Source organism: Barbus barbus, assembly GCF_936440315.1.
Source record: "Barbus barbus genome assembly, chromosome: 15".
Taxonomy (NCBI): Eukaryota; Metazoa; Chordata; class Actinopteri; order Cypriniformes; family Cyprinidae; genus Barbus; species Barbus barbus.
The window spans coordinates 20,550,882-20,576,957 of NC_136743.1; the positions used below are offsets into that span (position 1 = coordinate 20,550,882).

A 26,076-nucleotide genomic window follows, 5' to 3' on the forward strand; every position below is an offset into this window, starting at 1 on the left:
GTGCTTTAACTTATTTGCCATTCATCAGCCCCACCAGTTTTATATCTTAATCCATCCTGGAAAAGATGAGCCCTTGCGTTTGGACAAAGGGGCATGAGTGAGTCTGAATGCTGCTTTGTGTCGGCATGGAGAGGGAAACCGAGAGCTGTAGAGTGAGAACACATCTAGCACAATCTCAGAGCAGTCATGATGCTTGGAGGACAAGGACTGGCCGGTGTAAAGGGTTCGTGAGAAAAGCAGCAAACCCCCATCTCTTCCTGCAAACACCCCCGACGGGGAATAATCCCTGCTTTGTGTGCCTGTGGAATTTGGCTCTGATAATGCAGCACTCAATTAGACAGTCTGACAGAACAGCACAGGTTTCCCCTAGCAACGTTCCCTTTGTATCAAATGTGACTCCACATAAGCATTTCCAAAGCTGCTACCTGCTTTGGGAAGAGCTTGACTGTTACAGAATAGTTAGTGGTTTTCCAAGTGTGGTGTTGAGAATTTCTACCAAAATGTACTGCTGTTGTGCTCCCTGTCCTTAAAGGGATAGCTTTATCAAAATGGAAAATTCTTTGACAGACTTCTGTGGAAATGGTTTTTCCAATAGTCATCAAAACTGGCTCCTCAAAATATCATCTTTAGCATTCCACAGAAAGAAGTCAGTCATACAACACGAGGGTGAGTAGTGCATTGGGGTTTGTTGCTTTGTTGATGACCGATCACATAATCCTATACTGCCGGTACATTTAATTCCTAACTTATTGGTAACGTTAAAATATGGGTAAAGAAAGTGGTCTAAATTGACTTAAACTTGCAACAAACTGCTGAGATTTCAAATGAACATTGAGAATGAAATTCAGAAATAATGTAACGACCCTGCAGGCTGAAGACTTGAACGGAACCTGATAGATCTTTTTTTTTGTATTGTATGGAAAAGCGTTTAGCAGAAGACAGTCACTTCTTTCATTCTGCTGTGAAACAAAGCAGATAAATGATATAATGGAAAAACTACGAGGTATGAGCTCATGTATGCCTGAAAATGTCAATCTCAAAGAAAACTATCATTTTGCTTCACAAACCACGAGATCAGTCTGAAAACACTGAAGTAACTTGAAACTTTAAATATTTTAATGCCTGTGGCATGAGCTGCTCCTCTTCAGTTACAAAGGCTGTACATCTGCCAAGCATTCTCCAACCCTTTTGAGTCGTCGTCTCATTCAGGCTTTACACACTGTATCATCACAGCGGGCCTGGCTTCAAGCACGAGGTTGGATTGGGTTTTTTGATTAGGACTTTCCACTTGTGGACCAAAGAGAGTTCCTCTCAGCATTCACCATAGCTGCCGAGGGACCGAGACTGGAAATTGTTTGTCACACTTCTCTCTCTTTGTCCCCTCGCTGCTTACTGTGATGGTTTGTACTCTGGACAGATTTTGGCTTATGAATCATCAGATAAGATTTCTGTGAGTGCAAGACAGCTTCCACTGTTTCTTTAAAGTATGTTTGCTTAAACTTAATATTTAAATTTATGACCTTTGACTTCTCAGGTCAGATGTTAGCTGTGGGAATAGTACACTGGACATGATGCCTAGAGCTTGTCCTTGTCTTTTACCCTTATTTACAACATATCTGTGTGGTTTTAAACTCGTTTCTATTATATTAATGTCACTAAATGGAAGTGCAAAAATGGTTGTTTTTAAACGGGTTTCCTAAACATTCCCCTTGTCCTCCATTGGTCAAACAAAAAGATTGCCCCACCCACCCTAAACACAACAGTCTAAACACTGAAATAAACAAAGCAGTGATTGGTCTTCAGTGTCACATGATCCTTCAGAAATCAGTCTAATGCTGATGTGCTGCTCAAGAAACATTTGGATTATTATCAATCGAAAAAGAACTATTTTGTAGCATTGTCAATGACTTTACTGTCACTTTTGATCAATTTAATGCGTACTTTCTCCATAAAAGTATTAATTTCTTGTGAAATTAAATTAATTTCTTTTCAGGATTTTATTTTACAACTCAGTTTTTATATGCGTTTAAATTCTTTGCTTTGAGAATTCTTTTCTTTGCAATGCAGATGCAACTATCTCTTCAGTATTTCATTTGTTTGCTTAAATTGTGGTGATGGGAATCTGCAGAGACCTCTGCTGACTAGTGGCAGAATTACACCCATGTGTCATGTCCTCAGACACGTTACAGATAAATCCTGAGCGCAAACAACTTTAATCCCTTAATATTTTAAAATTATGTCATCTCTTAAACTACATACCAATTATTAAAATAACCTTCGGATTAGAACTTGGCATGAGCATGTACATAACAGCCAAAAGATGGCGCTCACATAGCAAGGTGCAAACAGGGTCTATAAAAGAATTGACTTTAACTAAAAGAGACAACCGTGTTTTGCTAACAGGATGAATTCCAGCTGTTCAGGGAAGGTAGAAGCCACTAATAACATTGAAATTATCAGTATAGCAACACAAACTGCTGATAACTGAGAATAATCAGTCATGAACATTCCAGCCAAAACGGGATTTCATCACTTCAGAATGAGAAAACACAGCAAACATATCTGCTCTGCACAATACCAGCTCTGTTCAGTGAGGCCCATAGTGAACCAGAGCATGTGGATCACGTGTTTAATGATCTTGAAAGCGTCTTTTGACTAAAATCTTTAGTAAATCTAATTCAAGTGCAGCAGATGATTACCCAAACTGTGAAAGTTATATCACAGCTTTTTTAATCTCACCCAAAACAAAATCAGTTATTTACAGCAGAATGCCCAAGCTGCTTTTCTACATTCAATGAAAGTGAATAGAGACCACATTTGTATATTTTCAGTGTATAACAACTACTCTGTTCTTCACACAATTATGACTTCAGAAATTTAGAAATATAAGTTATGAAACATTTATGGTGACTATTTCTATTTATTTATTATTTTTTCTTAGCTTTTTAGAACTTGACTCCCTCTGGTCACCATCAGGGTTGTTTTAATATCATCGAGGTACTGTTTTAGTTTTTATTAATATTTTGAATTTGTTTTTATTTTTTGTTTTAGTTTTAAAACTTTAAGAATTTTGTGTTTTTGTCATTTGTTATTAGTTTTTTTTTTCCGTATATATATATATATATATATATATATATATATATATATATATATATATATAATATTATTATTATTTTTAGTGCAACCAGATAAAATGAATTAAAATTAGAAATATTACTTGGAAATAATAGTTTGGTCTTGTCAAGATCGACTTTCATTGCATGCAAGCAGCTAGAATTTCTGCATTAAATGTCTCCCACTGTAGAATGCAAAACAGTGTGAAGTTTACACATTTTTATTTCTACTGAAACATGCTTTATCATCTTAATTGGTCATGACGCACTGTACATTCTGAGAAACCCAATGATATAATATGCCACACCCATATATTCATCTTTTCTTAATATCAACCTTTTGTTTTAACACTTTAAAGGAAAGAGTAAGTTTTACATTGTATGTAAGCATCAGCATTATAACTTTAATTTTATTAATCAGGGCTATAGATCTGCTAACTACACTCTGCTTGGCATTTGTGTGAAAAGTCACAGCTAGCGGAAGTGACTTATAAGTCATGTGTTAATACAGACTCATACACATGCATTACAAAATCCAAACCTGCACAACATACTCTTTATGGTAAATTAGTGCATCGTGGACTCATCTGAATGTTGTTGATGATGAGACCAGAGTTTGGCATGATCTCCGAGAGTCAGCAGGAATGTTGTAGAATGTGGAGGTTGAACCAGTGAGTTCATAAGTGACTCCTCCCTCGTGTGAGCTGTTGCATAACCACGCTGAGAGCAGTTTAGAAGGTTCAGAGAAGATACAGAAAAAAGCTCAGTTTTCTACCCTTTCATGTTCTGCATGTTTTTCCCTATTAAAAAGAACAGTCCCTTGAGTGAACGGATCATGGTATTTCTAAAATGGGAATGGTTCCCAGTCTGCAGGGGTGTGATCGATGCACATGAGAGCATGGGAAACTCAGAAAGGGACTTTCTTAGATGTCTATATTTTTGTATATTTGTTTTCATCAATCTGGCCAGGACAGATGTTCCTACTGGCCTGTTCTAAATAGTTGACTTTATATGTATGTTAAGTGTAAACGAATGGAGTTTCCCATATTTCCATCACAAATCAGTGTATTTTCACTTTCATTTCCAAATAGTTGGAGACTTAATGGAAGCACACTTTACAGGAATGAATAAATTCTGCTAAAAAATATGAGATGAAGGGTGTGGAGTTGAGTTGGTTGTGGAGCTGAGTGATTGGTGATAACGCTAGTAAATGTTTGTAGAGGGCGATTAAAAACTGTTCATTTGCAGCAGGGATTGATTAAGACTCCTGAGCTCCACTTTACAGAGAATTTTACCAGAGAGTTCATGCTATGTTGTGTTTATTCAACAAAAGGCATTCATCCAGCCATGTTTCAGTCTTTTCATCCATCCATTTATCCATATTTCAATCCGACATCCATCCTTCAGTTCTTAAATCTTTCAATCTTTTCATCCATCTACCCATCCATCCATCTGCCAATCTTTCCACCCATCCATCATTTAATTTTTCCATCATGCTTCTTCAGTCTTTTCATCCATCCGTCAATCTGTCAATCTTTCCATTATCCATCCATCTGTCAATCTTTCCATTATCCATCCATCTGTCAATTTTTCCATTATCCATCCATCTGTCAATCTTACCATAATCCATCTATCTGTCAACCTTTTCATCCATCCAACCGTCCTTTCATCTTTCAATCCATCTTCCATTCACCCATCCATCCATCCTTCAGTCCATCCTTTCATACATCCATCCATCTATCAATCTTTTCATACATCCAACCATCCTTTCATCTTTCAGTCCATCTGTCTATTCATCTTTCAGTCCATCCATTCATCCATCTTTCTATCAATCATCCATCCATTCGTCAATCTTTCTATCAATCATCCATCCATTCGTCAATCTTTCTATCAATCATCCATCGGTCAATCTTTTCATCCATCCAAACATCCTTTCATCTTTCAATCCATTATCCATCCATTCATTCATTCATTCATTCATCTTTCAGTCCATCCATTCATCCATCTATCCATCTGTCAATCTTTCCACCATCCATTCATCCATCTGTCCGTCAGTCTTCCGTCCACCCATTCACCCGTCAATCTTTCCATCCATCTGTCCGTCCGTCCGTCCATCCGTCGATTCATCAATCCGTTTGAATTGCAGTGTTGCGTTCTGTTTGCTAAATTCAGTTTAAATTCAGGAACTGAACTGGAAATTAAATGCATTCTCAGTTCAATTCTGAATGGCACACAACCCTGGTAAAGACTCTTACTAACCATGTTTTATCATACACTGGACAGCTAAATGACGTAAAGATTGTAGACAGTCACCAGCCGGCTGTAACCCTATCTAGAGGAAAGAACACTGTGGAGAACAGACCGGCACTGCTGACAGGTATAATCAGTAATATCCTGGTGCCAGTAGAGGACAGACAACCGCTCAGCGTCTCTGAATTTGAACTAATGCCCTGGCCACGTGTTCACTGTTTCCTGTTATCATAAACTCAGTCCTATGGTCATTATGATGATGGCTCAGGTTTGTAACAATGGCCTGAACCAGGGGTAGGGATCCTTTGTATTAGTCTGATCAGATCAGTTACTCGTGTCTGTGTAATGTGTTTATACTGGATAAGAAGCCGACTTGTTGGAGTCTGGGAGACACCTGGGGTTTCTAGAGCTGGGGTGTAGTAATTTCCTCCCTCCACAGTTAAATTCCTCTGCATAGAGGGATGTTTTAGCAGGCCTGTCTCCTGGGGTGGGATTGGGAGGGGGAGTGTCAGGGGGTGTCTGAGAATGTTCTGTTGAGCTGTCATAAGAGCACTCTGTTGAGGCAAACTCACAGCATGAAATTACACAATAGAAATGTATCTCTTTTTTATTTTTCAGTCAGTATAAGATTAGACTTTGTGGCGCAACCTCCTTTGGCAGTTGACAAAAGGGCACAGCAGAAGGACAAGCAGTGGAGGGTTGAGTAACTTACAACTTACAACTATGTTTAGAAAGCTGTAAGTTACTCAACCCTCCACTGCTCGTCCTTCCGCTGTGCCCTTTTGTCAGGCCTTCATTTGAATTTTCATCATCACAGACTTGATTAGAAGCAGTCTGAAGACATGTAGACTTCTCTGATTGTGACAAGTTACCAAGTAGGGTTTTAGTCAAGAAACTCATTAAAGGAAAAGAAAGGTGATGACACACTTCAAAGTTCTGACACATCATTTCCTCTTTAATAAGCCTTAAAATATAGGGTTAACTTGGCAAACAGCCTAAATATTGACCTGGATATGACTCTTTCTGTGTTCTTTCTGGAATATTCTACTTTCTAACTAACACTGATATAACACTGATATTAATAACACTGAAAGTAGAAAGTACATGAACAATTTTCAGAAATATGTAGTGCTCGCTGAATGAACTCGCCCACATGCATTTTTCACATTCAGTCGCTGGTAAAACTCCAAATTCTAACACAGAGATTTTTTTTTTTTCTTTATTCATTAATAGAAGTGATCAAACACGTTTTTTTTTTTTTATCCAAGAACATTCTCTTTCTGCAGAGTGAAAGATTCATTTGTTAAACCTGAATTTGGTCGTAGTTGGCCAAAGGCTTTACTTTTAATTTCATCACAGCACAATATTTTCCACCAAAAGGCTTCAGTTTTGTGATGCAGCTTCAAGTAAATTCTAGCTGTGACGTAACATTGGTCTTTCTGAGAAGTAGCTCCCCTCTAGTCTTTTTCATAGAACTATATTTGTCTAAATTATTGCAGGAGTGTTATGGGAGGTTGTCAAAAAACATTGTAGGCTGATGTGGTTAAAGGCCTTCCTTCCTTATAAAATGGTATTTTTACCCATGTTACTATCTGCCAGGCAAAAATTATATGTCCAATTAAAAAGTAATTCCATACCTTCCCTCAACAAGCCACATTTTTGTTTATTTATTTTAAAATACCTTGTTTTGGAAGCTTTGGCCAATGACTATGATTTTTCTCACTGTTTACATGATTTTAGTTGCATGTGCAGTATAATGGAAATCTCATCTGCACTGTACTATAGATATGATGATGACATTTCAGTCTGTGGCACTGTTGTTCAGAAGCACGTCACACTCCATATAAGGCCCATGCCCAAGAATGGTAGTCAGACCTGACGGCCCATAAAGGCTGGTATTCTCACTCCTTCCAAACAATGAGACCAGACATTGTGAATGGTGTAGTCATGGAAATTGTACACCACAGGTCTGCCACTCTTATGTACGTTATTGCATCTCCAGGAACAGGGAAAATAACTAAATGAAGTTTAAAATACAGATTTTAAAGAGGACTCGCTTAGTATACTCTCCAACGCAGTGATTAAACACTTTCTGTATTTGAGTAAAATCGTATTCTGTTATTCAAAAATAGAATCAAATCATCCTTTGGTCACACAAGTGATTTAAATTAGTATGAAATATCATTTTGGAGATTATAGGGACATTAAAAATCCACACAGACTGCCGAAATTTCTCACAAGAAGAAAGATTTTGGATATAAACTTTGCTTAGGGAGAGTCCAAACTGGCCACTATTAGTAGCAGCTGTAAAAACAAAGAATCCAATACAATCATGAGGGAATTACAGTACATTTTTGAAAGCATAATTTGTCGTTTATATTTAAACTCCTGAGAAACTGAAAGCCACATTGCATATTTATGAGTTTGGAATTTATAACAATTTAAAATTAGATGTAATTCTATGCTACATATTTTTGGTTGGGATGTGTGGAACTAGAATGCTTGTTGTGTTAGTGTCATTCATTCAACCAGTCAGAAGCAAGGCTTCACTTTCACACAATGCCAAATTGAATTTCCTAACATTTTATTTCTTTATTGTTGCTGTTTTAGATTAATCTTATTATTGGTTCCATTTCCTTCTTCTTAATACCAGACAAACTGTAAAGCACCCTATTATAAGGAACTGTTATTTCCATTATGTGGACAGTAACAGACATCCGTCACAGTTGCCACATTCTGGCAACATCGTTCCTATTGTCTCTTGCATTGAAAACAGAGTATTTAACAATCCAGATTAAACTGATTCATTAGTACTCACACATGCAAGGTTCCTATTTCATCTGTTACTCTCTGTTTACCATAAAAAAAGAGACTTTTATTAGATTGCTTGATGCAACAATTAAGTAAATGAGGAAAAACACAGAATCATTGAAAGAAACTGACCACACATGTGACAAGATATTTTCTGCAGTGTCACTGCTGGGAGAAAAATTACAGTTATGAAACTGAAAGCTCGTTAAACTTGATGATGTCAACTGGCAGCTGATTAAAAAAAGTTAACTTTGTGAAAAAGATGATCATGAGGTTTTTAATCTTCATTCTTTTCTTGTGTTTTCCTGAAAAGTTAGTTTTTGGGTTAGAGTTATGGTTATACATTCATAAAAGAAATTATACATGCATACATAAACTATGCATATATACATACTGTATATGTTTTAATAATGTTTAAATAATATAACAAAAAAAAGTTCACCGCAAATATGAAGTCCACCGAAGACCTGTCATATTCAGCCTCAAATAAAATGTTCAATCATTTTATCATCTCAAAATATGGCATTATGTCATGCTATTATGATATGCCCTGTCTGGCTAATATCTTTCTAGTGCGTGACTGTCAAGATGCCTCAATCTCATACTACATGTCACGCATTTGGAATGACTAGACTTCCACTTAAGCTTTAATAATCAGTCACAGGAAGCAATATTACTCAAACAGTTTGAGTCTCAGATGTTTATCAGTCATAAATAAACACATTGACATTGCAACTACTCTAAACATTTAAATTTAGGTCAACGGATGTAAACTCTTAACATAAACTAATTAATCTTCTGGCATTTAGAATTGAGTTTATCTTTGTAGCCTCCTAATAATCAACGTAATGAATAATCTCAGAGTATAATAATATTGGCAGCAGTAGAACATTTTACTGGTTATTATGCTTTGAATGGATGACTTTATTTGCCACATGTGAGAATGTATGACAGCAGAGACCTTTAGACAATAGCAGCTTTTTCTTATTTTAGGCAATAAAGCCTGTGTTATTAAGAAGCAGAGGTTCATAAAGCTCTTTTAGCCAAAATTGAGCTCATCTGCCATCTATTTCCTCTGAAGGATAACGATGAACTATTTGTTAATCTTTCCTTCACAGAACACATGATCTAAATGAACAGAGTTGCTAAATCTGACTAATTATACACAAATATTTCCATCAATCATAGCCATTTTTATCTCCTTATTTGATCTCAAACCGGTAATGTTTTCACCTAATACCTATTTTGGATTTTGACCAGCTAAGTAAGTACAGCCAAAATCGCTTTCCTGGCAGTCGGGTGGTCCGACAAGGCGTCTTATAAAGAAAGAAAGGGGCCACCTTCAAATATTTTGTCCTAAGTGTTGTAAATTCAAGTGACGGGCTTGAAACAAAAATAAATATTTGTAGGGGTAAGCTAGAAGGAGCGCCTCTGTTTTTTTCCCCATAGGCATATGAAGTTTCCAGAATTATAATTGTGTTTGCTCATAATGAGCTCAAGTCAGAGGCACAGGAACAAGTCAAGCACTGAACTGTGGTTACAAAACCATGCTCGGCTGGTATGATGTTCATTGCCACAGACTTACTTAAGCGAGAACCTTCCCCCCAAGAGTGGAACATCTGACTGAAGAAAAAGCTTTTTTAAGCAAACCTATAGAAATTTAGAATGGGAATTGATAATTCTTTGTATAGTTCATATCAAGTCAAGTCTGCTCTATTGTCAATTCTTCCACATGTACGGCACATACATACAGAGAATTGAAATTGCGTTACTCTCAGACCCTTGGTGCATACAGTTAACATTTAAGACACTGACAGTAGACGTTCAAATACAGATAAGTACAGTTTAAACATATGTACATACAACTATACAGATATACAAATGAGGACATTGTAGAAAAATAAAGAGATAGATAAAGTGGCATAAGGCACATGGCATATAGAGTGCAAACCAGTTAAATAAAACAAAACTGTGCAGATATATGTAAGATGTAATATAATATAAATACAGGAAAATAAACTTCACTTTTAAAGTAGCTTTTAAATTACAACTGACAAAACCTTAAAATGCAAATAAATCTCCCATGTCAGAGTTTGGATGATTGATAGGCCTAGTTAAACACAACTAAATTGAAATAATGCATGTATAATCTTAATTCTCATGCACAGCACAGTATAAAAGCTGCTAAAACGACATAAGAAATGACTAATTTAATGACAATATAACATGATGACATGGCAAAAACCACAGGATTTTTGGATTATCTGTATTAAACCGGTACCCGAATAACCATATATGGTCATAAGGTGCTACAATGGAAGCCCAGCCAGTGACAAAACCCCAAAGTTAAGAAAGGGGCGGAGCGCCATTCATGACTCATGACTAGTCCACTCTGTGGCTGGCAGCGCGAGAGCTCTCCTCGCGCACACACTATAAATACAGCTGCTGGAAGATTTAAATGACAAACGCTCCTCAGAGGGACAAATTGGATTAACTATTTTACGCCTGATTTGGGCTGTTTGCTATCACAAACGATGGAAAACAAGACTGTAATATTTTCGGCACTTTTTCTTATCTGGCTTACGCTCGTAAACGGATCTCCAGGTAAAATTTTAGGGATGCTTTTTTTTTTTTTTAAACCCGTAAACTAATCCAAATGTTAAGTGTTTATCGTTACTCATAGTGTTGTATTGTAGGCCTGTAACGTTAGTATTCTATTGCACCGTGCATTACACTATGGCATGGCACACTAGTGTAAATTAGCAATGTAAACTTTAGATGTAGGCTAGATTTGTTGTATCTCAAGATTGGTTCGTAATTGAAACCATGAAAGCTTTCATACTGTATTGGTTTGACTGATATCCACTGTCCTATTTAGCATCTTTGGAAGTGGGCAAGCTTCCCAAAGCAACAAATGTCTCATGGACATCTTACAATTTCAAAACAATTCTAACATGGGGACCTAAACCTGTCAACTACACATATACAGTTGAATTTTCAAGGCAAGTACACAAATATGCCATTTAAACTGCGTAGCAATTAGTCTTGCTTTGTATTGTTCACATTAATGTTATTTTAAGATTAAAATTCAACACAAAGTAAATATGTATTGATTGGATTAATTTTCTCTGCAGATTTGGGAGGGACAAACAGAGAAACCCTCACTGCATCAGAAGCTCTGAGACCGAGTGTGACCTGACTAATGAACTAGAACTGAAGGGGGTTTATTCTGCTGATGTCCTCTCAGAGTCTCTGCAGGGGTCTTCTGATTATGTGGAGGCCCCATACACCAGATCAAATAATTTCTGTCCTTATAATGACAGTGAGTGTCCAACACTTCCTCCTTCGAAATTCAACCAATTTTTATTTAAAGCCGTTGCTTTAATATTTTTTCTTTTTCATGTAGCTATAATTGGAAGACCTGAGTTTAATTTGAAGGTGAATGGAAACAAGAAGATTGTGCTGATCATACAAGACCCCATCACAGCTTTGCACAAAGATGGCAGATCTCTGAACATCCGTGACATCTTTAAGAAAAATCTCAAGTATAAAATTGCATATAACAAGGCTGGAAGCACAGGAAAAGTGAGTATAAGCACATTTACAAGCTAAAGATGCTATTGAAGATTACACGGCATGGGTTTCCTATTTAAATGCCCTCTAAATTGCAATCTGTACATGTTGGCTGGTTCGTTTTCAGAAAATACTACCTGTGGATGAGAGCAAAGCAGAGTTTAATAGTCTAGATGAGGATCAGAGTTATTGCTTCAGTGTGGCGGCATACATCCCCTCTCGTAAAGGAGACAAGATGGTCGGAGAGTGGAGCCTCCCCAAGTGCTCACCACAGGAGCACAAGAGCCTGATTGAGGGTAAGCTTATCTAATACTTGACAGCTTACTTTTGACATTTACTAGGGTGTTACACCCATTTTAGAGACAGAGGATGGTGGCAAAGGAGTATTCAAGTGTTCCAAATGATTCAACTTTTGCTCAAAGATTTAGCTGTCTAGAATTGCAGTGTTATGGAAAACAGAAACGTTGTTAAGCATGAAGAGGCCGGTTCAGTTAACTGAGTAGAGGAGGGAGGATGACACACACTGCCATTACTCACTGACCTGGGCCGACAGCTGAGCTGAAATGGTGCCATTCAGTTGTGTGGGAACCTCTGTTTCTGACCCTGGAGTTTTCAAACTCGCACTCAGTTAATTCAGCATCAATTTCCATTATATAATCTGTTAATTTAATAAAAATACTTATTCATAATTAATTAAAACATTAGATTTTAAATATTTTAAAACTTCAAAAAGAGTCATATTTAAAAACTATTTAAAGACTCACATTGTTTAGTCAATAAATATTAAATAAAAAAAAAAAAAAACTTTTGTTGAATGTTCTTTCAGGTTTTTCCAAATAGTTTCCAAACTCCCAATATTTCAGGGTCAATGATGCTTTATTTATTTATAAAAAATACATTATTTATAAATTGATGATTTGAGATTTGTGAATACATTTAATAGATTTAAAAAAAAATATTTAATAACTTTTTGAAGACAATTTGTTAGATGAAACTTTGTTAAATGGTTATTCAAGGTTTTTTTTTTTAATTTATTCCAGGGTCAATGATGCTTTTTTTTTTATCGACTAATTTATTAAAGTAATTCATAATGAAAATGTATTTTTAATAAAGTACATTTTTCGTTATGAGCTAATCATTTTTTGTTATTTTGAAAGTTATTAAAGTTATTAAATTGAAAGTTTTGTTAAATTTGTATAAACATTTTGCCAAATGTTTATGAACTTGGCACACTTTTCAAGTTAGATTAAAAAAATAAAAATAAAACCATAAAAGAAAAAATCTTTAACTAGGGGTGCTCCGATTGATCGGTCACAGATAACTATCGGCCAATAATCGCTTAGGGATGTTTGATCGGTGGTCTCTAAAAAGGCCGATCTCGAAAACCCGATCTCAAGCTGATGACGCGCCTGCTGTGAGAGATTTGGCATGACACTCAGTGCACCGTCTTTGTCCGGCGTGGTTGAAATAATTATAATACTGAAGGCGAGGTACAATTCATATTTCTTCATTAAACAATTGAATTTGAAACCCTTATGCGAGACATAATTTCACAAAAAGCATGAGTGAATCACCTCTTTCTCTCTCAAAATGGCAAAAGGCTTCAAATCAAATAGCGTCTGCACTATAAGAGTTGCACACTGAACAGTTGACAGGAACCGTCACTTGCACAATCGAGGCAGGGTCGCGTCGTCACTATAGTTTATAAATTGCATTTATTTTTCATTCTCGCCAGTGTTTAAACCATTCAGCACACACACACACACACGCATAACGCCAGCGTTCACATCTGTATGCAGTGCGTATTTTTCCCACGCTCATAATGGATTAGAGCGTTCACACTGTTGCGTTCCAGGAGCGGTGCGTCTGCAGCAGTGCAGAGATCATTTCCACTGCACGCGCTGAATTAAAGTACATTGTTTGCAGTACATATGAACATGGATTGACACGAAAATGTAGTAATAACACCATAAATGCATATAATTAAAGTCTACTGTGTTTTACAGTCAACACGTATGGCTTTTTGTCTAGGTTTAAAGGGAAAGAGCACTTTTAGATAAGGCAATAATAAATGGTTCTAGTGGAGGTAGAAAAACAAAGTCCTTTATGAACCGCAGGATTGCTTGTAATACATTTAAATGCAAAAGGAAAGGCAGCAGAGCTGACTGTTTCTGTCAATGGTAAGTTTGTGATAACGTAAGAAAAGTAGCTTAAATGTTTTGCAACTTGAGCAACTTAATATATAAATCTAGAAGTAAATGCAAAGGTAAAAAGCATTGAATGGGTTGCTTTGCTTATTTATTGTTTAAACATGTCTATGCAAGATTGTATTACTGTACTGTGTAAAAAAATAATCACAATGCTGAAAAAGCATTTTCAGTGACAATGTTTGGATTTGAAATCAAAATAATTGATAAATGTTTGTGGTAAACGGCCACAGATCAGTTGCAGACTCCTGTGTGAAAGCACAGTCAGTGCTGCTTCTGCACCGCTTGCGTACCGCACATGGACTGCATACACGATGCAAACGGAGTAGGCCTATGTGTGAACCTGGCATAAAAGGCCACCTCATATACAGCTCACAAAATCAGACTTGTGCTATGTGTAAGCTATTGCACGATTGTAAAAACAAAAATGCACAGCATGATCAAACATTTATGTGAGATAAATAATTTTGAAAAATGTCAAAACAAATGGCCCCTTCAAATAAAAAAAATCCCCTCTCACAAGAGCCCTGAATAAATGTCTAAAAATCCTGATTGGAGTATCACTATAATAAATAATTCTACATAACAAAAACATCGGGATCGGTATCGGCAGATACTGCTTTCTGTGATTGGTAATCAGTGATTGGCCTCAAAAATCCCGATCGGAGCACCCCTATCTTTAACATGAACACTTATCATTGACCTTCCATACAAACTAGCAGAGAACCGTTCTGTTTTTTGAGCTGGATTTGAGCAACCGCTGAGCAATATAATAAATTCTGTCTTATGTGAATTTAAAATTGCCAAACCATTACATTTTCCATGGTGCCATGTGCTCTGCTCTTTTCTATACTGGTTTATCAAATGCTGTTTTGACATCACACACACCAACATACCACCTAATTAAACTTTCTACTTGAATAAAATGCATTAAAATGAATTGTACACTGATTTGTAAAAATATGATCATTTAATATTCCAATTTCTTTTCCATAGAGTATGGACTGGCTGTGATTGGAGGAGCTGCACTCATTATACTGGCTTTTGTCATTGCTGTAATCGTTCTGATCGTGGTTTGCTGTAAACGAGCACGAAGACAAACATCGATGGTCAAGGAAACCATAGTATAGACTCTGGCATAAAGGAATACAACATTTCTGCTGTTTGAGCTCAGAACGGGATGTACAGCTGGACTGTAACCGTTTTTGAGTTGAGTGTAACCTGTGTGTGCGTCACATACCTGCAGTACAGCACTGGACCGGTTTCTATGAAACGCTAACACTACACGATATGTTGTACATATCGGACCTTTGATTTAAGTTTTTATGGAGGAATTTAACTATATTTGTTTATTAAATGGCATTATTTATTTTCTTCACAAATACATGTATATTAGCTGCTTCGTGTTTACAATATTATATCTTGTAGAAAAAGTATTTAAGGTTCATAAAATATATATTTTTTTTAAATGTGAGTGATTTAGTTTTTTTAAAGGTCTGGGAACTTCACAAGATAGAAACGGCAAATAAATTATACTTATGAATTTATTTATTTTTAAGAGGTACCCAAACTAAACTTAATTGACCTATGCTTTGTAAGAACTTATTTAAAAGCACTTGCACAATCAAAAATGAGGAAGACGTGCTTTTATGAGACAGTGATTCCTTTTTTTTTTTTTTTTTTTTTAAACCCTAATGGCCTAAAAATCATGTTCAGATTGCGCAACACAATGTGAACTAAAAGGACTTGCACAATCAAAAATGAGGAAGACGTGCTTTTATGAGACAGCGATTCCTTGTTTTTTTGTTTTTTTTTTAAACAAAAAACCCTAATGGCCTAAAAATCATGTTCAGATTGCGCATATGTGAACTAAAAGGAACAGGGCGACACTCACTGGTGTAGAATGTGTTGCATTCTGGTCTCAGTAGCTCATTCTTGTGGTAAGCTATGGTAAAGATGTAAAAGTCTGTTTTTTTTCAGTGCAAGACTTAAAATTGGACTTGAAACATGATGTAACTAAAATGCAAACAATTGTGCATATGTGATATATGACTTCCAAAGCAGTAACCCATCCTAAAATGCTTTTAAAATCACACAAGATCTCATAGTACGTTCTGTAATTCAGTAAAATGAATAAAACAGGTCTGTAAGACACAATGTATCCAGTAGGTTCTCAAACATATATTATTAGAGAAAATCAATTTCCCATAAAATCAAATTCATAAAGACAGCTCATTACACTTTAATACAGTTTCCATATTATAATAATTATTGTGCCAGGGGCATGCAACAGTATGTTATTGACAACAACATATGCCAAATCAAGTATCACAACAAAAAACATGATTTTTAAACGACAAATGCTTGATTATTAAAAGGGATAACAAACCCAATTTTATTCCTTACAAAAATCTTTTCAGATAATGCACAGTAATCTCTCCCTGAGAGATAATTATCCACAGAGTTACAATCCTTTCCCTCACATGAAGAAAAGCTGTTATATTTCAACAACGTCTTATAATATAGTTATGAATTCAATAGGTACACAATAATATTGCTTCAGATCCACATTTAGTAGCAATAGGCCTCATTCATGAGTGTGAATTTCTGTGTAAAATCATTCTTGCACAAATTTTCACAAGCAACAATTTAAGAATAACATTACGAATGGTTTACGCAAAGATTGGCCCATGAATAAGGCCCAGCGTCATTATTAGGATCCAAACTCCACTGTTTCCTGCGTGATGGGTTTAAACTCATAGTTTCCTCTTCCATCCATGTGCAAGTAATACTGCAGTACAGAGATACAAAGAGTTTTAAAACTTCATAGCACATAACTTGAGGTTTGAATTCTGCAAACTGTATGAAGAAAGACAAGGGCAAAGTTGTACCTCATGATGCTTCCATAGTGATTTCCTGTGGGAGACTGTGAACAGTGTGATGCCAACCTGAAAGGAGGAAACAGATGATTCCAGTTGAGCTCAGGGAAACAGATGTTTCTAAAGCAAACTCCCACAGGAGCAACAAATACATTCCTGACTTCTCACTTTTGACAGGAAACGAGCATGATGGGGTGAGCAGCACCTGTTGTAACTTCTCTAACCGTATGTTATGAGCATTTGCCTCAAATTCTTCTTCTTTCACACTAACATTTTTGCATTTATTGTGTATAAGAAGGCGACATCTGACTACCTTTCGACAGTGGCTGTAGATGAAGTCCTCCACATCCACGCTCACAGCACTGGTGCACTCATCCAGAATAGCAAACTGGGGCTTGTGGTAAAACAGACGAGCCATCTGTGCAATTCAATAAAGAAAATGTGGACTTTCGGATATAATACAGGCCACATTAATATCTGTCTCATCCTAAATAGAGGATGATTAACAAATGCAAAGATCAGCGCTTACAGCCATCCTCTGCTTCTCTCCACCACTGAGGACATCCATCCAGTCCTGCACCCTGTCCCAGCTGCCCTCTCTCTCCAGGATATGTCCCAGCTGGACATTGTCCAGATATTCCTTCAGCACCTGACCACAAGTACATAATATATATTAATAGTAATAATAAGCACATTTCTTAAAGGGACAGTTCACCTAAAAATTTCCTCAATGTTTATTCATTTTTTATGTCATTCAAAAAAAAAAAATGAAATACAAAAGACGGCATTTAGCTTTGTTGTTCTTTTCCATACAATGAAGGTAGACCATCAGGCTCCAAAACGGAAAAAAGAAGAGCATCATAAAAATAGTCTATATGATTTTTGACTTACAGTTATACTTAGTTGAAGTCAAAAGTTTACATACACCTTGCAACTTTGAATGAAGATGTGTGAAGATTTTGCCTAAATATCATATTTTTTTAATTTAGTACTGCCCTTCAGAAGATACTTACGTTTCCCAGAAGACAAAATAAGTTAAATTTACCCTGATCTTCAAATTCAGTAAGTTTTCACCCCTCTGCATGGTTTTTCCTTCTTCCTTTTTTTCTACATGTATGTGGACTGTTTGTCAATGTTTATAATCTGTTAATCTTATAAAGAATAAAAAAATATCTTCAAAAGATTTGGATTAAACTGTTTGACTTATATTTATTTATTTTGTAATCTCTTTATGAAATTTCTGAATCCTTAAGTGAAGTTTTTGTAGAATTTCAGTGAAGGAACCTAAATCCCTTCAGTTTTATTAAATATATCTTCATTTGTGCTTCAAGTGAACTATCCCTTTATAACATAACATATTTTGATGTTTTATTATGAAACTCACCCGATCAGATGTTCCTTTCTTCTTTTGGTCTTCATGCGTGTCAGGATAAATCACCTGATCTCTAAGAGAACCTAGTGTCAAATAGGGCCTCTGAAGAAAATAAAACAAATTAATCTTCAAAAGGGAAGAGAAACGCAGAACGTTCTCACATTTAACCGGCTGCCATGAAAGAACAAGCCCACCTGAGGAACATAGAAGAGTTTCCCTCTCTCTGGTTTTGTGAGTTGTCCTCCACATAGAGGCCACAGCTGGGAAAGCAAAGAGACAATGTCAGCAAATAATCAAAAAAACACAGGTTTCTAAAACCACATATTTCTGCTGAATAACAGCTCTAACCTCTCCCAGCACTCTGAAGAGTGAACTCTTTCCGCAGCCGTTGGGCCCACAGACCAACACATTTGTCCCAGAAGACACCTTTATGTAAGAAGAGAAGGTGGTAATTACCAAAACCAGATTACTAAACCCTGTTTTACAAGCTAAAAAACAAGTTTAGACTAGGAAAAGTTTATTTATGGAGCACTAACCTCAAAAGACAAGTCACGAATAAGAACGTCTCCATTGGGCGTCGCTAAAGGTATATGTTCAAACCTGTGGATAAATTTGAAACATTGATGATACACTGGGTTAGACACGGTGTCTACATTTAGAAAAATAAAAAACAGGCCTTGGGAATTGAGGATTACATGAATGCATAAATGTTAAGAAGCTAACTATGATGGCTTTGTTGATGTTTATTTAGTGAATAGTACATAGCTTACTTGATAATGTTGTCTGCGATGATGATTTTACCTCTCCCAGGGGTAAGAGGGATTTTCTCTACTGAATCATCTGTGAAAAATTTAGAAAATAGATAGATACAGAATATTACAATTATTTCTGAAAGATCATGTGACTCTGAAGACTGAAGTAGTAACAGCTGAAAATCCAGCTGCAATCACAGGAATAAATGACATACTAAAATATATTCAAACAAAAAAACTGTTTTAAATTGCAATAATTTTTCACATTATAACAGTTTTTACTGTATTTTTGATTACATAAATGCAGCCTTAGTTTTAAAAGCAACAACAACAAAAAAACTTACAGACACCAAACATTCAAACGGTATTAATATTAATTCATAGAGACATTTTGATATGACACAAATTTATGCTTAAAACAAAAGAAAAACACATTTCACGCAATAGTCCAGACCTTTGAGTCTCTGTGTTACCATGGTCCGTTCATATCTGCCTGAATTCAGCTCCTTAAGGACTTCCTGAATTTCTGTGATCCGTGCAGTGAACCTAATAAATGGATTCAGACTCCAGATAAACACACATATACTCAAGCAGATGAAAGACAGACAGCAGGTGAGCCCTGATAAGGGTAGAGATTAATGATGGCAAGAGAAACAAGCTAAGAATGAATGTAGCACTGACCCGGACAGTCTGGTCATCTCTCTGCCTGCCAGGATGATCCTTCCCAGGGCCTGCGCCAAACTCATCAACATCCGCCCACTCTGGTAATAGTCCTGCAGTGTAAAACAAACACAGAAGAACTTCTATCTTCTGTGCAAACATTTATCTAAGGAAATCATTATTGAACCAATAAAGCAATTTTACAAAACCATGACGACAATTAAATCTGAAGAGATCAAAGGTCAGTAATTAAAAGTGAAATATTATCTGGATTTGCAAACAGTAGCATATTGCCAGCGTGAAAGTGATTTACACAATTTAAACTGCTACCATAAAAAATATCAGGTACTAAATCAAATAAAATAAACCAGCCTTATTAAACAGAATTTCTGAATGTGTTCATGCATACTCACTTCCAGTCGTTCAGAGTATGTGCTGTTCACATGTCGCTGGTTTGTGAGGTCCAGGAACGGCCGACTAATAACCAGGTAGCCCACCACCATGGCTATGTCTGGAGAATCAGAGAAATGTTTTTCCAGAAAAAGAGCCTTTATATTTATCTTAACAATACCTTTCATTCTAGGGCAATATATAGGCCTATATCACATCGTTCTTAGTGACATAAACAGTACAAATGATTTCAGAGGACATTACGTTTTGATTGAAGATTATGAAGACAAAACAATTATTTGTGGTAATATATACAAATAAATCTCTCACAACAAGAACAGAAACATGCATTAAAGGGGTGACTGATTGCAATTTCACTTTTTTTACTTCAGCTAGTGTGTAATGTTGCTGTTTGAGCATAAACAATATCTGTAAAGTTACGGCGCTGAAAGTTCAATGGAAACTGAGATATTGTCTTTTAAAGAAAAGTCTGTTTAATGCCTACAATTACAACTGGTAGTGACTACAACAAGCTACTTACCGGGTTGGTGATATCACAAACCCTGCAATTAACATAAACCCTGCCCCTGGAAACACGCCACAAAGGGGGCGAGGCTATGTTGCGCGACTTTTCCACCGGAGCACATGCAACTATTTCCCGTAATAGTAAGAGACATGAGGTTTCCGGGCAACGTGCAATATGTGGTTAATGAATCACAATACACTGGGCCAGCTAACCAATCTGAGCCCATTACGTATTAAGGAGGGAGTGGTATCATAGAAACAGGAAGTCAACCATTCAAATGACAATGGAGACAGCGGCGTAAAAATAAACGTAAAATATATGAAAAATAAGAGGGTTTTTCAAAAATGAAGCATGAAGACATGATACACAAAACCTCATAAACAATCAAGTCTAGAAAAAATGCAGTCAACCACCCCTTTAAAACAGATAAAGGGATAGTTCACCCAAAAATTAAAATTCGTTCATTAATTTCTCACCCTCATGTCGCTCCAAACCCGTAAGACTTTCGTACATCTTCGCAACACAAATTAAGATATTTTTGATGAAATCCGAGAGATCTCTGATGCTCCATAGACAGCATGGGTACCATGGTCAAAGCACAGAAACATAGTAAGGATATTGTTAAAATGGTCCATGTGACATTAGTGGTTCAACCATAACTTTATGATGCTACGAGAATACTTTTTGTATGCAAAACAAAATAAAATAATGACTTTATTCAACAATTCTTCTCCCGCAAGTTACCATCTTCTGTGTTCTACGTCAGCAGCACCACACGCATGCATCACAATACTCTCTGTAATGGTGCCAGGATGAGAAGAATTGTTCAATAAAAAATTTTTTTGTTTTCTTTGTGCACAAAAATATTCTCGTAGCTTCGTACGTTTATGTGCCTTGACCATGGTAGTACCCTTGCTGTCTATTGAGGGTCAGAAAGCTCTCGTATTTCATCAAAAAATCTTAATGTGTGCTTCAAAGATGAACAAAGGTCTTACGGGTTTGGAACGACATGAAGGTGAGTAATTAATGACAGAATTTTCATTTTTGGGTCAAATGTGATCCATGTGGATTCTGCTACCATCTACAGTAATTGTCCATATCTGCTTACATTTGGCTAAGATGGTGTCCATGACACCCATAGAGAAACGAAAGTGTATGAAGCGACTCAAGTGGTCCACCTAAACAACAAGAAGTCTGATTGAAAGCTTCACCAACATTGTGTTTGAATTAGTTAAGGGAAATCAAAACTATTTTTATTTTCCTCACCAGTTTCTGGAATGTTCCATTAATAGTTTGCTTTTCTCTCCTGTTTCCATTGTAGAATGCAATCTCCTCACTGAAACAATATACAGAAATCACGCATCCTTCATAAAATACATCAGGAGACAAACAGCCAGGCAAAGAGATGGAGTCCCATACACACCTGTTAGTGATGAGGCGAGAGTTGACGTATCTGTACTCCCCCTCATACCTCTGCTCTGTTACAGTCATCTTACCAATCGGCCTGCGTAGCCTTGTAAGGAGCAGACCGGAGAACACCAGATAGCTCAGCAAACTAGCTGGACCCTACAAAACAGCAGGCAGAGGTTTCAAACTTAACACTACAGAGACTGAGGTGCTGAACTAGCTGGTAATTTCTATGAAACTGACACTTACAAGAGATCCAATGGCTGTGTTCAGTTTGCAGATGTAGATCAATATGTCTAGTAAAGGCTGCAGGAAAAGGGAAAAGAATCAAGCAGGCTCAAACTGAAGACATCATATTATCATACAACATACATCATAACAACATATTGTTCAGAATAACAGAGCGCTTTTTGCTTTTTCCTCATTACCTTGCTGACGTTGGAATAGAGGTCAACCACACTATTACAGAATTTCTCCACATCTTGGGTTATCAGCTGGTCTGGGTTGGCAATACGGTTGTCCAGGTTGCCAATTTGATAGTACGTGAAACCCCTATTGGAAGAGATGGCATTGTAAAACAGCAGTGCAGTAGATATGATTAAATTAGTAAAGATCAAATCTTTAACCATAACTTAAGAATTGACCTTGCCTGTTATTTCAGTGTGAATTTGAAATGGATTGGGCCACAACTTACTAACTAAAAAAACGGATATAAACAGGTAATAACTGCATTCTAGGAAATGTATAATGTAATGATAGTCCACTATAGACTTTAGGCAATTAAACTGACAATGAAAAATACTTCTAAAGCATTTATTTAGCTTAGTGTTAATTTCTTAGTTAATGTATAATAACACATTATTAAAATCAACAGTTGTAACAGCATTAGCATATTTATTGGACCTGAGCTAACAACTATCAAAGTCCAGTTGTATTTTTTGACTAACTTTAACATAACTTAATGTAAAAACAATTTAGCTAATGTTAATGTTAGTTAATGCATTACTAATGAGACCTTATTGTAAAGTGTTACCTATAGTTCTTTCACATATTAATCTATTCGAAACATGTTTACTTAGAACATTTCAATACAATAAAATAATACACAAAAATGTTGGGTTTTTATTAAAGCTGTTATACCATTTTTAGTATAACACTTTGCAACATATTTCAATTTCGTGATAATACCGAGATATTGTGAGCTTCATCAATCATGAAAATTTGATATCATCATGTGGGCTTATGGCGTCATTCGTTTCCAGTTATTTTAGCTGCAAAACAACAGTATGTCATGCTCCTTTATGTTGCAAAATGGTATAGTTTCATATTAACAGAATTTCTTATTGTAATCATAAACAAACTGGATTATTGCATAAATCGTTTACCATATATTGCACTGTTATTCTTATAGTTATTAACTTACAGCAGCTAATAAATTGAATAAATGAAAAAGTTAATTGAAACTTGCAAAATCAAAGAAAATAGGTTACATCCGCTAGAAACATGATACACTGGATTCAATTTAAGCATCGTTAGGTTGATGAATATAACTTACGTCAAGTAGTCATTGTAAAGGTGATTGGTCAGTCTCACTCTGAAACACAGCTTCAGTTTGTTGAGTCCTAGCTTTAACACGTTATTCACTAGAGATATCTGATGTGTCACATAAAACACAAAACAAATGGACTTTTAAATAAATCTGTGTGAAAATAAATGTGTATGAAATGTGCAGTTAAAGATGTTACATTCCTACAGCTGCAGAAAAACAATGATTACTAAAATATATCCATACATTACCTTTAAATAATGCAGAATTATTGTTTATGGTATACTAACTATATTTTAGAACATATATGAAGAGTTCAGATGCAAAAGCCTCTAAGTGCCATCTGAAATTTTCATCTAAAATGAGCATTTTTATCAGGCGCCTTTGTTTAGTAATTTTACTCTTATGGCAATATATAGGTCATTTTCTATGCAATTAAAGTAAAAAAACTGAACATAAATATAGGAACCTGATAAAAATGTTCATTATAGATGAAAATTCCAGATTTTTTGCATCTGAACTCTTCATATGATCCCTAACAGATCTGTTATGATCCCTTTATTAATATTATGAGATGGAATATGATCCCTTTTTTATTTAATACTGAGAATTAAACTTTATATTATCAAATTAAATATATGCATAATGCCTTGTCAACCGACTTGTAAATAGGACACAACAACCCTGTGCAAAGTTTAGACCACTTACAAAAGGCATGACTGTGATAAAGTTGACCAAGTATCTTTTGAAAGAGGTTGTCGAACGTCCAATAATTGCACTGCAAATCACACACACACACACAAACATTGAAGAACAGTCATTTTGAGTCTTGTAGTCAAGAAAAACAGGACAGACAGCATTTAAGTGATCTGGCATGTTCTGCTGGCAACGGCACCCAGAGGAAGTCATACCACTGAGAAATGCACTCCACTACATATACAACAGGTTTAGGAACTTAGATCAGATCAGATGCATATGATGTATTTGCATATAAAAACATCCCCAAATATCAAGGAGTGATCTGAGAAATATGCACAGCACAAGAGACTGTACTCTTACAGCACGTGGTAAATGTGATCAAGGATCTAACATCTTGAATACCTCTCAATCATGGTCCCATTATGTATCATCCAGACGTCACAATAGGTTCTGGCCATGAGCACGACAGCAATCAGAAGCAAATATCCTGACTGGGGAGAGAAAACAACCAAAAATATAGCTGTTTATTTAAATTCTTTCACAAAATAGTTTGTATTTGACCTAGATCAAGTAGCCAGTGGAATCAAATGACAGCAAGTATACAGAAATTGAAACATACACTGACCTCTTTGCAAAAGGTCTGTGGCAAAAGGATTTTGATGATATGACAAATGCGCCTGAAGAACACCGTGTCCACCGCAGCCTTGTCAGTTTTTCTATCCTTCTGAAAATGTGAATATATACATATGTATATGAAGAATTTAGATGCAAGTCTCTAAGTGCGTCTGAAATTTTCTTCTAAAATGAGCATTTTTTTTATCATGCTCCTATATTTATGTTGTTATTGTGCAAATATATATCTATATATATTATTATATATAAAGGAATATACGTACATCATTGTCCAACAATGGTTTTGATGCCCCTTTCTCTCTAGAAATGAAAACATGGGTAAGGCGCAAGAAAACAACAACCTTTGAAATCAATGCCATTGAGTTTCTATGTAACTCGTTTCCAGAAGCACGTTAACGTCTGAATAAATGAATTGTCAATGATATTTCAATGTCGAAGAGGTTATATAGTGCACCGGGTAAAGAAATGGCTACAGGCAGAAGAAGCAATGATCTTACCCATTGGTTTCCGAAGACAGCCTCTGTTTTAATACGTACACGGCGAACAGCAAAGCACCTGCGATGGAGGAATTGCCGGCTGTCAGATACTTACTAACAGCCGCCATGTTCAATATGAAACCAATCAGGAAGCGACGGCGGGCAGCGAAGGACCCACGCGGTGGATTTCCTCCTGTTTCTTCAAAGCACGACTGTTAAAGGAGAGTTTCTCTAGGTCTACACATGCCTAAGCTCATACGAACACATAATCACACCTCAGAAATATCACACACACACGGATGTAAACACACAGGTAATGACACTTTCAGCCGCGAGGTGGCGGCAGAGTCACGTCATTCTTCAAAGGCGAGATCAACATTTCTATTGTTACGTTTTTGATACGTGCTGCTTTTGTTTTAGAAATTATTTTATTGCGATAAACATGGATTAGAGTTGTGATTAATAGTTAATCAGGATAAACTTTATATTTCACATTTCCTCCATCTATCTAGTTATTATGGGATCCGCTTCTCTGTGCCAATGTCTCTCGTTTATTAAATATTGATAGTACTATTTACATTTATTTTTATTAGAAAGTTCACAATTTGATATAACATGTGGAGCATCAGTGTTTTTCTTATTATTACGTTTTTTTTCATGATTCCTCCGTTTTACTTTTTTTCTTTTTACTGCCTGTATTTGGTCATTTGTATGTGTATATATAGATACTAAAATATGTCCATACATTACCTTTAAATAATGCAGAATTATTGTTTATGGTA

At 36.1% G+C, this 26,076-nt stretch overlaps 2 protein-coding genes across 2 annotated transcripts; one reads left to right on the top strand and one right to left on the bottom strand.

The window, feature by feature from the left end:
- The first annotated feature begins 10,582 nt into the window (after positions 1–10,582).
- LOC306881106 (tissue factor-like) lies at positions 10,583–16,107 on the top strand. The gene is made up of 6 exons (XM_079435015.1): positions 10,583–10,778; positions 11,053–11,176; positions 11,309–11,496; positions 11,581–11,759; positions 11,875–12,043; positions 14,951–16,107. The coding sequence occupies exons 1-6, from the start codon at positions 10,709–10,711 to the stop codon at positions 15,082–15,084; spliced, it is 864 nt and encodes a 287-aa protein (XP_079291141.1). The 5' UTR covers positions 10,583–10,708; the 3' UTR covers positions 15,085–16,107.
- Positions 15,487–25,627, bottom strand: LOC306881105 (ATP-binding cassette sub-family D member 3-like). Its single transcript, XM_079435014.1, has 23 exons — positions 25,316–25,627; positions 25,082–25,118; positions 24,811–24,909; positions 24,588–24,676; positions 24,195–24,264; positions 23,496–23,593; positions 22,369–22,492; positions 22,190–22,246; positions 21,957–22,099; positions 21,800–21,869; positions 21,642–21,711; positions 20,031–20,128; positions 19,639–19,730; positions 19,412–19,503; positions 18,976–19,045; positions 18,742–18,805; positions 18,554–18,631; positions 18,400–18,465; positions 18,218–18,307; positions 17,363–17,482; positions 17,147–17,251; positions 16,846–16,902; positions 15,487–16,745 (listed from the first exon to the last, which is right to left on the bottom strand). Exons 1-23 carry the CDS (start codon positions 25,420–25,422, stop codon positions 16,668–16,670), a joined length of 1,974 nt encoding a protein of 657 aa, XP_079291140.1. The 5' UTR covers positions 25,423–25,627; the 3' UTR covers positions 15,487–16,667.
- Between the last annotated feature and the right edge of the window lie 449 nt (positions 25,628–26,076).